Here is a 14,541-nt window from a genome sequence, read left to right on the forward strand (position 1 = left end):
TATAAAGGAAGGCTAACAGCTCCGCTTCACTCAACCAAAACTTATAAAACATCATTTTCTTATCAAATTTCAAAAATTATAAATAGTTGCCAAACTAATACCGAAAACATTTTTAGCTTATATTCTTTAAAATAATACATTTTTAAGAAATTACTGCAGGAACAATAAAGCATAATTTAGTGATTGTTACCTTCTTTTCTCTATTCCGATGATGATCGATCCGATCCTATTTTGAAACTTGGTATAGTATAGATATTTAGGTTAAATGAACGAACAGGCATTTAGATATCTGAATCTTTGTGCGCTGAATCTCGCCTTTAAATTATTAACCTTGTAATTCTATTTTTTTCTTCTAAATAAAAAGACCTTTATTTAAAATATCTATAGAGCAAACAGTTTTGCTTAAAGACGGTATACTTCAAAAATCTCACTACGATTAACCCTTTTCGAGATATTTACATTTAAAGTTTCAATTCACTTAACAAAAACGACGTTCATAAACTATTTAAATTACACTTCGAATAAATAATAAAAGTATATGTCAGTAAATAATCGATATAATCTCCCTATATTTTAAGATTCTTTTACTGAAAGATCGCCGAATCATAAGAAATAATTGCTCATTTCGAAATGCCTCAGCAGCAGTTAATATTTTAACCATTAATTTGATGTATCCCCCATATGCAAAAATCTTTTAACTTTTAAAAAATATATAAATATTGCTGGTGGCGCCCTTGATGACATTGTCCAAACTTAAAAAAGTTAAAAATGAAGAATAATTGCTAAGTTTATGGTCAATATTCAAAAAAATTACATTAAGTTTATCATCCGATATCTTGATTGGCTTTGACTTTCGTACTAGGAAAATTTAACTTCTCATAATTATTCCTATCATTAATTCTAACTCATTTTTTTTTCAAAAGGAATCTGCTGTTAAAATATCTACCATTATTTATGAGACACCCTGTATATTCGAAGGGAAAATATACAAAAAGTATGAACAAAAAAAGTCGCGTTTACATTTTGTAGATACAATGAACGGTATTATGTCCGCAAGACAATGAAAATGCCATTGTTCATGGGAATGATTTTTTTGGAAATCGAAAAACACGTTACATTTGTGAGAGAGGCAGGTTTTGACGCTAAAAAGGTAGCTCCTTTAACCCTCTGGGCGCTTTTAATCCTCTATACATACCGGCTTAGTTTTTGAACCCATAAGTTTCGAGAAAACGAGGTATAAAAATATACGTCTCTAACATGAAGTCCTGTAACGTCAAAATGGTTTAACTTAAAGCAAAACGAGTTTTACATTTCTACCTTAGAATAAATATTAAGACCTATCCAAAGTCGCACACCTTAATTGATGGTTAACTTAGCTAACAGTGTGGTCCTTGAGCAAAGAATTATACATACTATTATTGGATAAGCCTAATATTGCGGAGGGTTGTTGGGTGGGGTCAGAAATAAAACAGAAACCTATTTACCTAAATGTCGACGTTTCGACTTATATTAAGTCATCCTCAGGACACTGTTTGTATTCCATGATTACGTTTTATATTTTCCAAAAATCCCATGTTGTTACGTTCCAGTCTATCGATGTTCCAAGTTTTGGTTATTTTCAGTTTCGTGTTTATCTTCCCAATATCTTCAATATATTGAAGATAAGCCTAATAATTATTTCAAGGAATGTAAATTCCGTTTTGCTTCAACTTGAACCGTTTTGACGTTACAAGCTTCAAAATGTTAAAAATGTCAGTTTTTAGACGTCATTTTCTTAAAAACTTCGGTTTTCAAAAACTGAGCAGCGATGCATATGAAATTAAAAGCTCTTTCTAATGAGGTATTGACTTTATATCTAGGGAAAAAATTTGGGGTGACACTCCCATTTAATGAATTAAAGATTTTGTTATGCTTTTGACATCAAAAGTTGTCTCGTTTTAATTTTGAAGAAGAAGGTCTTTCCATCTCTTTAATGCCTTGCAAGTAGTTTTCAATGCACCACCGTGTATATTCGACGCGCGAGTTTTTAATAGACTATTTGATATTTCTGATCTTTTTTTTATACCTGACAATTCTAGAACGACGTTATTTTTACGGACGAAAAGACTTGGCAATCAACAATTTCGGGTCGAGTAAAAGTTTATCGGCCGGATAACACCCGATACGATCCTAAATATGTTTGTCAGACCCCGAAGTGGACGATTCTCAGTCCATTCTTGGGGTTGGATGTCTCTGAATTGTCCTGGAGTAATTTGGAAAATAGAGAGCAATCTGATAGGAGATCAGTATAGGACCCAATGAGTTTAAAATAATTCACGACAATTCACCAATTCGTACTTCACGTGTTGTCAGGAAGTTGATTGGGCGACAAGAAAATATGCCGATGCAACTGGACAAACTACTAGACATTTTATACTATCTCCATTTTGCTCTTTTCATATTTTTCATATCCATTAATATTTTTTGAATTTCAATTAAAATCAAGAAATTCGATTTTTTTTTAAATAAGGTATAAATTGACTTATTTTGTTAATCTAGATAAAGATAATAGATTGAATGTCAAAAACTTTCAGTATATAATTAGGTAGTGGGTATCGAATTCTAATGTAATTTCATGTCATACAAAAATATGTATTTTTAAAATAAAACAAATGTATTAAATTTAAACTAAGGAAAATAACGGTTCCGGTCAAACCCACTCTTTAATTCTCGCAAGTTTAATTTTTCTATCACAAACCATTTGGAATTACTCGGAGGACAGTAGTTTTATTGTCACCCAATATAATATATCATTTTGAAGTATTAAACTGATCTATTTCAAGTCTCTTCATTATTATTGACATAAAAAATAATAGCATTATTTTGTAACTTGCACTATTAAATCGTAAAAACTCTGTTTAAAAACATATAGTGATATTTTTGACGTTAAAAATCGCCTACCACAAAATGTTCTAACAGAGATACGACTGTTTGGTGGGGATAAGTGAGCCGCAAAAGCAAGGCGTGCATCTCCAGTTGCCGGTGTTAGCGCGCGAAACAGAATGGCGTCAGAGACAACCAACCAAGTTGGTTGTCTCTGATGGCGTGAAACTTTTTACTGACGGGACCTGTACATGACCATAAAATCACAGATCTTTTGGAATAAACTCAATAATTAACTCAGCACTATTTTTACTGCCGAGGCTCATGCTATTATTGATGGCCTAGACTATATAACTCAGTATTCACTATCCAAACACAATTTTATATTTAGAGACTCAATGTCCTGTTTAAAGGCCTTAAATATCAGAATCAAAAAAAAATATAAATCCAATTATTTTTAAAATATTACAAAAAGTTTCAACTCTAATAAAAAAACGGCATCAGGGTATTATGCTATTGGGCAAAAGGACATTCCGGAATTCAAGGAAATAAAATTGCTGATCATCTAACTAAAGAAGCTATTGGTATATTGATAACAGCTCTATGACATATTTCCTTGCCTTAAGGAAACTTTTAAACAAAAATGGAGACAACAATTTGGTAAATATAGAGTCAAAAACTGTAATTTTTATACAAAGACCAATAAGCACCTTACCTTGGAGCCATCAATTGAAAATACCAAATTTATTAGGAGAAATTATGCTACGTTTATTAGACCTATTTGTGGTCATGGCAATGTAAGATACCTTTTACACAAGGTAGTCGAATATCCGTATTGTGCAATAAATATGCAATAATACAATTACTGTTGACTATGTAAACCATTGGCTGTTTGGATGTTAGTCAAACCAACGGACATCAAATTTTTTTAACCAAGAACTGGTAAAATTGAATCTACTACTAATGAATACATGTAATTTAGCTAATATATTCGGAAGGAAGACAATAGAGTTAACCATTTATGTGTTAAATTTGAACTAAAGCTTTAATTGATTTCTCCTAAATGTTTTACCTTATGTAACAATCCTTATACCTTCCTGATTGGTCCAGTGTTGTGTGTATATAAGTCGCCTTGACGGATCCCTTGGTATATAAAGAGTATCCATGTTTAAATTAGCCTAGTACAGTAGATAAAATACAACATAGATATAGATTAGGTTAAGGGAGTGGCTGAATCCACATGTGCAAGGCCATAAAAAAACTTTTAATACGAAAGAGGTGAGCGACAGTAACCAATTCTATACTAAGGCATTCAGGCTCATATATTTTTTGGGATATATGGTGAAACCTTCTTAATCTACACAATAGTCTGCAACACATGTGTATGATCTTTTGAATTTTCTAAAGGCTGTCCAGGTAATACCCATATATAAAATCGCAGTAGTTAAACTTAGGATAACGAGATTTTCACACCGATTTTTACATAAACTTAAGCTTAAAGAATTTATTTATTTTTACAGCATTTTTAAATAGATGAAACGTTTCCGAATCCACAACAAAATCCAGATTTTTTTCCGTATTCACTCCAAGCCCATTAATTTCCATCGAGATTGACATGAAACCGATCCTTAATTTTTGCGCCTTTTTTACGACTTTTTTTACGACCAAAGAATATAGATCAATTAAGTTTTAAATTACTTGCTAAGGCTAATTTCGAAACTGAAATCAAACTGAAATGTTATCGTTGTTAATCTGATCCAGACCCCAACCTATTTCCTTCACACCAAAATAGAAATAAATTTAAGTATTCTCGGCATATGCCAGTAATTGGCAGTTTTACATAGACATAATATCGTCGGCTTGCAGCAAAAACTCACCAAGTCAATATTTTCAGATTTTGAGATTTTGATAAATATCACTAAGTCTATTGTTGTTCTATCACTGAACCAAATATTAAACGCTTAAAAACTCACTCGTAGTACCAAAAAAGAAGTCCATAAAAATCACACTAAGTCATTAAATCTGTTTTGAGTTCATGCAAAAACTCACTGAGTTTTGCATGAACTAGACTTAATGAGTTTTATATAATAAATGTGGTGCCATCACTGGGACTGGAGTGAGTTTTAAACGTCAAAATAAAATTCTGTTTTCTAACCTACAAATTCTTAGTTTAATTTATTATTTTTGTAGTGGCGGGTAAAGTGTACCGTAGTGTGAATATAATTTGACTTTTCTCAGTGATTATTTGTTTAAAAAATGTACTCAAACCGCACAAATAAGTTACTTCAACTGGCATTACGGGGCAAAAACCAAGAAGGTAATGTACCTACTAATTTTTTTGCAATAGTACAATATTTTACAAACACACATTTTGATAATAATTGCTTTATTTATTAAGATAATGGATGTCAAAATATTATCACAAATGATGAGCCGAGCATTGGAAATGAAAATATTTTAAATAATATTCCAAATAGAGATATAACTGACAGTAGCGCACAAGAGTTATTTGCAGATAATATTGGTAAAATTTAGCTTTTATTTTTATGTTTATTTAAGGAAATCCCTTTAATTAACAATCAATCATAAAACTGTTTTTTTTTAAATACTATTTTCTCTTTAGAAATATATATTAGGTCTTTACTCTAATTTTTCTGTATTTTTAAGAAAATATTCCACCAGCGCCAGTTGTTAATAATGAATTCGAAAATGTAAATCAATCAAATGAACTCGTGCCATTAAACTTATGGACAAAAATGTTGAAATCTTTGTTCCCGAGAAATTTGAAGCTTTAATTAATAATGCTGGTAAGCATTTTTCTATTGTAATGGTAATTATTTTATATGTACTGTTTTTGTTTTTTGGTGCTAGATTTCTACTTATATTGTATTTTTTTTAGTTTTTGATGTGTCTGAACTCGAGAATAATAATAAATTGCAAAATCAAAATGACCACACTTTTGAGCATGACACTGTCAGAAATGTTAAATGTTTAGAACCAACTACCTTAGGTAATTTTTTCAATATTTAAAAGAATATCAAATATTCAAACAGTAAATTTATTTGTAGCAATTCCACAACCTGATCAAAAAGTTAGAGAATACATTGTAGATGAAAATAGCGGATTTTTGATCGAAGCTACTATAACAAATAATCAAAATCAAAATATCAAAAAAAATCTATTGAATCTACCTTATTCCTCATCAGACGAAGAAACAGATGACTCTTCACTTGATCTTTTTTCTTTAAGGCATCGTCTTCTAAGGAAGAGAGCGACAAAAACTTACGATAATGATCGCTGCAAGAAAGTAATAACAAGATGGAGGAAAAGTGATCCAGCTAAATGGAATAGAAATGAATATAAAAGAAACATGAGTAAATGTCTAAAATACTCAACAACCAAAGGGAGAGTACGACCGGCAAAAACTCCTCAGAATAGCTCCTGTGGGAATTTATGTAGATTCAAGTGCACCACTATATTTGATGAAGACGATAGAAAACAAATTTGTAAAGAATACTGGGGACTTAAAGCTTATGAACGCAAAATGGATTTTATTTTAAGAAATGTTGATGTAGAGGAGCCTCACAGTCGAAGACCAAGGAAAGGTCAAAATAGCAAGATAAGATCAAATGCAAAAAAATATCATTTTTATAAAGGTACTAACAAGATAAGAATTTGTCAATTGTTTTTTATGAAAACGCTTAATATAAATAATGGTCCTATTTTGACAGCTTTTAAAAAGAGAAATTCTTTGGGTGTATTCGAAGATAAAGATGGAAGAGGAAAAAAAGCTTCTGTTAATAAAACTTCTGACATAGATATTGTAAAGGCCCACATTGAAAGTTTTCCAACAATGGAAAGTCATTACAATCGAAAATCAATCAAAAAGCTATCAAAGATGTACGACCCATACCGGGCCTACTGTTTAAAGAATAATTTTAAATCAGTTTCTTCCCATGCATATAGAAAAATTTTTTGCACATATAATATTTCTTTTTTTGAGCCAAAAAAAGATCAGTGCGCAACTTGTAATCGGTATCAAGATTCTAACATTCAAGACCTCTGTAACTTGGAAGATACATACCAAAATCATATTACTCGGAAAAACGAAGCAGCCCGATCAAAATTGGTAGAGAAATTGATAAAGCTGCTTTGGAAGACAATTCTGCATTTATCATGGTTACGTTCGATTTACAATCTGTGTTACAGATTCCATTTTCCGATGTTTCACCGATGTATTACAGCCGAAAAATTAATATGTATAACTTAACTATTTATGAAGCTCCAGAACCACACAGAGCATACTGTTTTGCATGGACTGAACTACATAGAAAGCGAGGTAGCTGTGAAATTGGAACATCACTGTATAATTGCTTTATAGGCTTAAAGCCGGAAGTAAAACATGTAACCTTATATTCGGATACATGCGGTGGACAAAACCGAAACCAGTATATTGCTGCTCTATTTCTTTATATTGTTCAAACAACTGCTGTTGATATCATAGAGCATAAATTCTTAGAAAGTGGCCACAGCTACATGGAGGTTGATTCCATGCACAGTGTCATTGAAAAAGAGAAAAAATATCAACCAGTTGATGTAGTCCATGACTGGATAAGTATTTTTAAACGAGCTAGATCCAAACGTAACCGAAATAAATTTGGAGATCCATTCATCACCAAAGAGTTTAAGTTTAATGAATTTCTTAATTTACTGGATTTATCCAAGACTTTATTTAGAAATAAGACAACCGACTGTAATTATGATAAAGTAAACTGGTTGAAAGTAAAGTGCTTCAGATTTCAGAAAATACAGCCTGGTATTCTTGAATACCGCTATGATTATTTTGGTGAATATAAAAACATTAATATTGAAAGAAAATCGAGAGCCACTCAAAAAATTTACTATAGTACCTTGAAAATAAGCAAGTTGTACAAAACTATGCTGCCAATATCCGTTAAAAAAAAAAAGATCTTTTAAAGTTATGCGAAAAAGGATTAATACCTAATGAGTACCATGGTTGGTATAAATCGCTGCTAATAAGCACAAAATTGAAGGATGTGATTCCTGAACCTGGATATTCTGACTCAGATGGGTAACCATCAAGTTTATTTATAAAAATTAACTCATTAAGTCAGTAATTTGACAATATTTTACATAATATTATGTATAATATAACATTTCACATATATTGATTAACAAAATACTACTTTTTCATTATTATTTTACTGTTAGTTTTGAAATAACACATAAAACCATATTTTATTGCCGGAAACTGAAAACTACAAAATGATTTTTTCCCAAAACCACCTAAACCATCGGCACTAGTAAACAATTGATTTTTCCAGAAACTATCATTTTTGACTTTATGAGTTTTTGCAGCAAGCCAACGATATCTAGTGGGCACAAAATTGATCTCTGTGGTAAATTTAAATAAAAAGGGATTTGTTCTGAATTTATGTCTTCATAGCATGCTGTTTGATATCTCAAGAATTGAAGAACTATCAAATCCATAATACCTTAGTCTTCAACATAGAAGTTTCTGTTTTGTGGTGTCAAAAGCTTTGGAAAAATAAAGCAGTACTAGTGCGATATATTTTTTGTTAATCTTAGCCTCTTGTCATTATCAAACAGTTTCTAGTGCGACTAATGTGTTACAGTTTCTCTGAAAACCATACTCAAAATCGGGCAATATCTTATTAGATAGCGTAAAGGTCAATGAAAGCTTCCACTTACTTGGAAAGTCATTAGCTTCAATGCAACAGTTAATAATATGAATTATATAAATATAAAAGAGCTGCAGTATTGCAACATTAAAGCATTTATTCCTTCCACCCATGATGAATTTGTGCTGATACCTTAATAATAGAGTAAGCCTCCTGCTGCCTCCAATGGTTATTTTGAAAAAAAACGTTATATCATTGTCAATCTGTGGTAGTTAAAATATGCGACTTTGTCATCAAAATTAATGACATTTTCCAAGAATGACCCAAAATATTAGGTTCTGAAGTCTCACGGTGGTACTTTTTCTCGTGTATCTGTTTTCCTTATCTTATCATAGATGAAGTAAAGTTGCTTAATCGCCTGTAAGCCTCCTATACTGCACTACTTCTCATTAGTTTTAAGTTTAAAAGTTCGAAGAGAATGAATTTCGTAATGTTTTTATTGTAATGTGACAGCCAGGGAGCCTTGGGCTGAGTGATGCGGGGATGCTTCTTAATAGGAGTATGCTTATCTAAAATACTCAAACAGCAATATTCAAATACCTTTATATCAATATCAGCTTCATAGATAAAAGATCTTAAAGAAAATAATTAAGCCTAAAAGCTTTAAAACCGTACTATTTTCGATTCTATTGGATTTTTCTTAACATATTTATTACCAAACGCCATTTATGGTCCAAAAATATGTCCACATTGTGTCGTGAGACAATACTAGTTCGGGGTAGAAAACAATTATAATATATAATATATTAGGTTATAAATTTATATTATTATAATTATAGTCATATAGAAGGTACTCCAGCTTCGGATTAATGAAAAAATCAAAGTTAACAATAACTGGTATATTAATCTGTCGCAAGCAAAATGCCACATCGCCCTTTGTTTCCTTGAAACGATCCGGGCGGGGAAATTATATTTATCATTATGAAATGGACCGTTATCTACTTACCACGTAGTTCCAGTAACATAACAGTAGTAAATATTAAATCAAAAATTTTGTTCAATTACAATAAAGGTAAACTCTGCAAGCCTTGCAAATATTGAAAAAAGTTCCTAATTAAGAGCTATAAGACTTAGATTTTATTAATGGAAAAACTCAATTAAAGAAAAAAAATATATGGAACCAATCCAAACTATTACTATCCAAACCATTACTATCTAAAAATAGTAGGAAAACTGTTGCAACTTATGTTTTTGAGTTTCTTGTGTAATCAATCTACTAACTGTATTATCATTATTAATTGTCACAGGCGTAGGAGTACGATTGAATCCAGATAAGAAGATTTTGAAGAAGACTTATTAGCGTCTTTAAAAACAACGTCTCCGGTGTTTTGATGCAACGGTTGAATTTCTGAGGAAATGGTAGCGGCGATAGGCGTTTTACCATAAAGCATGGGATGCAGTTTCGATGCCTTTAATGTAGACTTTGTATATTTTCCCACAATGGCACTGTCATCAGAGTGGAAGAGCAGTCTTCATCTGATTAGAGTTGCCGGTGTACATCGGCATTTTCATTTAGCACTTATAGATTTACGTGGGGAGAAGAAGTAAACACATCGGTAGTATAAGTTTCCTTTATTGCTTTATTACTAATTGTTCATAAGTAAAGCATTCATTACCCATTTAAAGTGGCAAAAATGTATTAGGCCCAAAAGGGGTTACTTAAAAAAATTAAATGTTTTTAACTTCTGTTTTTTTCACAATCGATCGATCTAGTTTTCGGAAGATTACTCTGTAAACTTTTACCTTATCAAAAACTAATTTTAAGAGGCCGCTGAACAGTTTTTCTAAGGCTAAAGGAGATCTGTAATAAAAGTTCTTCTATTCTAGCCCTGGTTTCAGATATTAGATTAATGAAAGATGATATTTTTTTGGCTTTCACATAGCAGATAATTATGTTCTATTTGATTCAAACAAATCAAGATAAAAACATTTAGGGTCCATGAAGTGGATCAGGTATATATATTTAGTCATTATTGTGTAATATGAACTTTTATATTTATATATGCTTATTCTAATATGAATAAATAGATAGTGTTTTGTCTAAATACTGTAAACATTGTAATAAAGACGTTTGCCTAGTATATTTGATTATTTTTTTATTTGAAATTTATTTCATTTAAGGCGAAAATGAAATAAACCAAACACCAATACCTTCAGCCAGTGGAGGTATTACTCCAGGAAGTGAAGCATTTAGAGAAGATATTGCTAGCTTTGGTCACCATTTTAAAGTAGCTATGGTGGATGACATTAGCCGTGATAGTCTTGTAGACGGCGTAATCACTTCTGTTTCTATAGGCGGGTAAGTCTTGAAATATTTACTCCTATTTTTTTTTACTAAAACTATAAAGGCTTAATAAGAGTATTATCGTAAAATAGAAAACTAGTTCTTTTATCATCAACTAGGCTAAGTATACTGGCTGCTAAAATTAAGTTTTTCAGAAAAGATGCTCAAAAAATTGATATTTTTTTTCTAAATTTAGGTGGAATGAAGTATACCTATACTAATCATTATTTTTTTTTTCTTAAAGAATGCCCCGTATTTTTAATATACTGTAACCCAGATAATTTAGAAAAAAAATACAGTAGAAGATAAAATGTATACGAAAACTGGTTTCAAAACTTGAAAAAATTCCATGCAAAATTTAAGAATGCCAAAATTCCACAAATAACTATTTTTGGAAAATTGAAAAAAATTCTTATGAAAAAGTATCTATCTAGCTATATTTTCTCATGAGACGAACTTAACTGATAATAATCTTAGGCCTAAAAAGTTTTGAATAAACGGACTGTACGAGTAAGGATGTAAGTGGATTAAAAAAAATCATTTTCCTAATGATTGTTGAACAAAAAGTTTTCTGCCACGTGCACTTTATGGAAATACTGCATTCAGCTAATTTTAAGCTTACATATTTGGTTATTGTTAATCAAGCTGTTCTTGCTACGATTAAAAGAAAGGGTAATGGAAAAACTAAATGTAAGAAATAGGCTTGTCCAATACGATATTTTCTGATGTCATATCATAACTAATGCTAAAGGACCAAATCTGTTTTTTATTTGAGCAGAGAAAAAAAGGATCACTGAGATAATTTATGGCACATTCTGCTCATACAGCTAAAAATAAATATTTTATAGAATACAATTATTAGTAAGAAACGCTGAGCTAATGGAAACTTACTATTCCTTAGAGATTTGTCAGGTGATATAAAATTTTAGAAATGAAGGATGATATTCAGTTTGACAATTCTGGTTCAGGACTATTATTAATGCTATGGCAAAATCTTTAGTATTCCCAATGGTGGGACCAACGCAGTGAAATATACTTTTGGTTTACTTGGGATAAAATTATGGGTTCGCGGTTTATTGAGAGATAATGGTGCAAGTAAAAAATTGAAAAATATTGGTATTATCTGTGATCCAATTCTTGACTTAGATTGGCCCAACCACCAAAGGTTTTGGGTGCGAAAATCAGTGTATTGACTTGTAATGCACCTTAGTCACAAGTTACGAAGAGAACGACACCGTTTTCTACCCTACTACTAAGAAGACTAAAATAAGGATAACTAACGCCGGTGGTAGGGCTGGTTCCGTAAACGGCCATACGCCAATTCTACCCACGAGCCATAGGTCGATGCGCAGCAGGGTTCTGAGCACTGTACCGACAACTCACGTGATAATCACTGGCAATCGCGATGGATCGCGTCCGCTTATTTGCATTTCTTGGTTACGTCGGGGTAATAGGCGAGAAGGTAGTGAAAGTGTATATGTATCCGTGTCTGGTCCCATCTATTGGCAGGGAAAAGACAAAGGGCTAGGTAACAGAAAGACCAAAGAACTGTGTTTAATTAAAAGTAGAGAACAAACCTTTATTATTAGTCACTAAAGATGTAAAAGTAAACATAATAAAGTCAAACTTAAAAGCTAGGTTATAAAAACCCATAGACGCATAACCGACAGAGGGGTAATGTCGAATTTATCTGTCAGTTACTTGGCGGAATAATTGCGGAATAATATTTTAAATACTTTTAACACCATTGAGCTCTGTAAGACTCTTCCACGGCATCCTTCACCCAGTAAACACGTGGTAGCTCTTTGTCCTTTCCAATTCCTCGTATCCCTTTTCTAGACCCTTCTCTATCGCGTTGGTGCTGATCCTATTCACGCCGCCAGTAGAGAGGCCGGATTCATCGTAAGAGAGGCGACAACGTGCATTGAGAAATTATCTAAAAGTTCTGTGAGAAATGTGAAAATTATTATCCGGAATTGATTCGGGGAACAGGGTACAAACCCGACGGTTTTCCTGAATCACCCAATAGGACTGCCTAAATTCCCTCGTTGGAAAGGCCATAAAAAAGGAGAGAGAGAAGAGTTACTTCTCCTGGTTTTAGTCTTCTTGCCTACTAATTAGAGTGTCTCTTCCAACAGTACGATCCAAATTGAACGTAGAGATAGCTGAGATCTGCAGCGTATTGTATTTTCTCTCTCAGAAAGCACAAGTTAGGAATCGAGGAACTGATAAAGATTATGGTTCTCTCTTTAACTTAACGCATTTTGTCTGAATTTCTATTGCATGGGTATTGCGTGGGCCCTCAAAAGAAATTTGGTAGGTATATGTAATAATAATACATAAATTATTACTGTTACTGATTTTTTACAACCTGCTATTGGCCATGCACCTGCTGACACAGAAGAGTTATTTCTCTTTAATAATGTAAAAGGTAACCCGGGCATTATTACGCTAAATCTTAAGTGTGCCAGATGGTCTTTCAAGCAACACTTTTCAATTCTTCCTAATACAACTTAAGCATCCGAAAACACTGCAAAATAAAGCGCTGCAAAAAAGAGTCAAAAATTTTTTTTTAAAGACGTTATATTTAAAAGCAGTCATTAATATGTTTATATTATTAGATTTATATTATTATTAGAGCTAGTAGTAGACACTGGTTTCGTTATATATATAAAGAAAACGTGTTATCAGGTAGCGGTCTGTGACTAATAAAACTCATTTGTTTGTTCTCAAAATTTCGTCCTATATTTTAATGAGTTCTTCAGGAGAAAAATAGCTAGTTCAACATCTTAAATAAACAAAATAAAAAAAACTTAAACAAAACATCTTTTGTTCTGTTTGTTTTTTTCTCCTGAAGAAATCCCTAAAACATAGGACGAAATATTAAGAATAAACAAATTTAGAAAGAGATTTATGAGTCACAGACCTCTACTTGATAATAGGTTTGTATTTTTCTCTCTTTATATATATCAAAAGGAAAGATTGGTTGGTTAGAAAGCTCTAGTGTGTAGTGGTTTTATATGAAATGTAATGTAATCTCTAGTTTTTTACATATATTGTACTCATATTTGAACTACCTTTTAAACCGAAGTGGTAGTTGCCGGTTGTTTTCTGTTATTATTTTTATTATTTGTATGTTATTATTTTCTGCTACAGTATATGTCGGCTCCAGATATTTTCAAAAATATTTTAATTAAAATTAGGGTATTTGTTTATATTAGTTTCTAAGTAACTGACGACTGCGGCATCATCACAAAAGCCACAAAGTTTTTTTTATTAGTCTAGTTTCTAATTTATTAGTGATTCTCCGGCATATATGTTCTTACCGCCTAACAATATATCATTTTATATGCTTTTCAGCAAATTGTCCCTAACTTTATTCATTCTGTATCCTTTCCAAATAGCGAAGTCATTATTATAATATTATTGTTATATACTATTTCCATTTATTTAAAGCCTTTTTGTCAATTCTCTATTCATTTTTTAGAAGTATTGGAAAGACAATGACTACAAGTATTTCAACGACTGGTGGACCCGTAGCAGATATTTAAGGAAAATCTTCTCCATAGATTTTACTAAGGCTTGTGCAATAATGGCTTTGCAATATTACAATTTCTACAATTTTCTTCCGGAGTGCTCTTATTACAGATGTAAGTATCAAGGCAATGGCTT

At 31.8% G+C, this 14,541-nt stretch overlaps 1 protein-coding gene across 2 annotated transcripts in view; it reads left to right on the plus strand.

Moving 5' to 3' along the window:
• The window catches only part of LOC126748426 (protein tipE), a 70,805-nt gene that overhangs the window by 28,098 nt on the left and 28,166 nt on the right, over positions 1 to 14,541 (plus strand). For both annotated transcript variants that reach the window (XM_050457669.1, XM_050457668.1), the window contains exons 2-3: positions 10,707 to 10,884; positions 14,357 to 14,519. In XM_050457669.1, the coding sequence (XP_050313626.1) occupies positions 10,707 to 10,884; positions 14,357 to 14,420 (242 nt within the window). In that variant the 3' untranslated portion in view covers positions 14,421 to 14,519. The remainder of the gene's footprint in view (positions 1 to 10,706; positions 10,885 to 14,356; positions 14,520 to 14,541) is intronic.

Source organism: Anthonomus grandis, chromosome 22 (assembly GCF_022605725.1).
Source record: "Anthonomus grandis grandis chromosome 22, icAntGran1.3, whole genome shotgun sequence".
NCBI classification, from domain to species: Eukaryota; Metazoa; Arthropoda; class Insecta; order Coleoptera; family Curculionidae; genus Anthonomus; species Anthonomus grandis.